Raw genomic sequence first — 1,253 nt, forward strand, 5'->3', positions numbered from 1 at the left:
AGTTAAGAGTATCTGCACATCGAGCTGCACTAGCCTACATTGCTTTCTTTTTGCTGATACGCTTCTTTTTATCGTCATTGAACGTTTCTTCCAGCAATAAATAGTGACCTACTAATCCGATTAACGTATCATAATGGCTCTATTCGTTCACCGTTTCCAATGTCTCCTCGATGTCGCTTACTAAGGCCGAGCAAAGCTCTCCAGCACGCCAGTTCTTATTAACGTACACGGTCTCTGACCTGATTCTCTATAACAATGGCTTTGATAGCCGCTGAAACACGCTCAGCTACGCTCGCCCGGACACCAGCAGAGTCTCCGTACTTGGCCGTAAACGACTTTTGAGCAATCGCTTCCCTCATGAGTTCCTTGTCATTCTCCTCCGTAAAGTGAAACACCATCTTGCTGGGATCTATTGTCAGGGAATGAGGTGACAACTAAATCTTACCCCTAGAGCCGCAAATATGAAGCAGTCCCAACATAAGATCCTGAAGAACGAGAACGGTTTGGCTAAAGTTAGAGTTGTCGATTTGTCAATTATACAAACAGCTCTCAGTCCATTTCAAACGGATACAGCTCTGCTAAAACCCTCTATTTTGGGAACGATATAATGTCTGTGTTGCCGTACCGTGACTAGAGTTGGGTAATCGACTGAATTGGATTGATCGTTGTGTCCCTTCTGTCCAATCCTATGAAATCGAAACCTGTCTCGATTATTCCGACTGGTTCGGATTGATTGATCGATCTGATCAGATCAGGCGGATATACACTTTCAAAGGAAAATGTCGAAACAGATATGAGAAACAATCGCCATAAAGAACAAAACAGGTTTATCAAGAACTTAGCTCGGTCAGCAACTCTCATAACTTCTGATTCTTGTCGGATCTTAAACATTTTAGTTTATAGACATACCACACAAATACTGTGAAGTAGAGAGAGAGAGAGAGTATCTGCCAATCAATCTATTGAGGACCCGAAGCCACTTCCGTGAGCTTCCACACCCCGGGCTCCAATTCACGTCGGAGGAATGACGCGCTCTACATGTAAACTCGGCGACTTAACATTGTCAAGCCACGCATTTTGTGACTCACAATGGTGTGACATGTCGAATCATCGAATGTATGGCTCGGAATGGGCGGCTCGACATGTAACAAAATGCTCAGCGGGTCACTTCTTGGAACCCAGGCAGCCTCCAGTTGTGCTAGGTGATACTCTTTTAACGTTTAATATCCACACGTTGCTATGGTGCTTCTTGC

At 44.5% G+C, this 1,253-nt stretch overlaps 1 protein-coding gene across 1 annotated transcript; it reads right to left on the minus strand.

Moving 5' to 3' along the window:
- Nucleotides 1-218: 218 nt before the first annotated feature.
- On the minus strand, nt 219-398 carry PPTG_19032 (hypothetical protein; the record flags this gene model as incomplete). Its single annotated transcript, XM_008917440.1, has 1 exon — nt 219-398. One exon carries the CDS (start codon nt 396-398, stop codon nt 219-221), a length of 180 nt encoding a protein of 59 aa, XP_008915688.1.
- Between the last annotated feature and the right edge of the window lie 855 nt (nt 399-1,253).

The sequence above is a fragment of the Phytophthora parasitica genome (genome assembly GCF_000247585.1).
Source record: "Phytophthora parasitica INRA-310 unplaced genomic scaffold supercont2.102, whole genome shotgun sequence".
Lineage (NCBI taxonomy): Eukaryota > Oomycota > Peronosporomycetes > Peronosporales > Peronosporaceae > Phytophthora > Phytophthora nicotianae.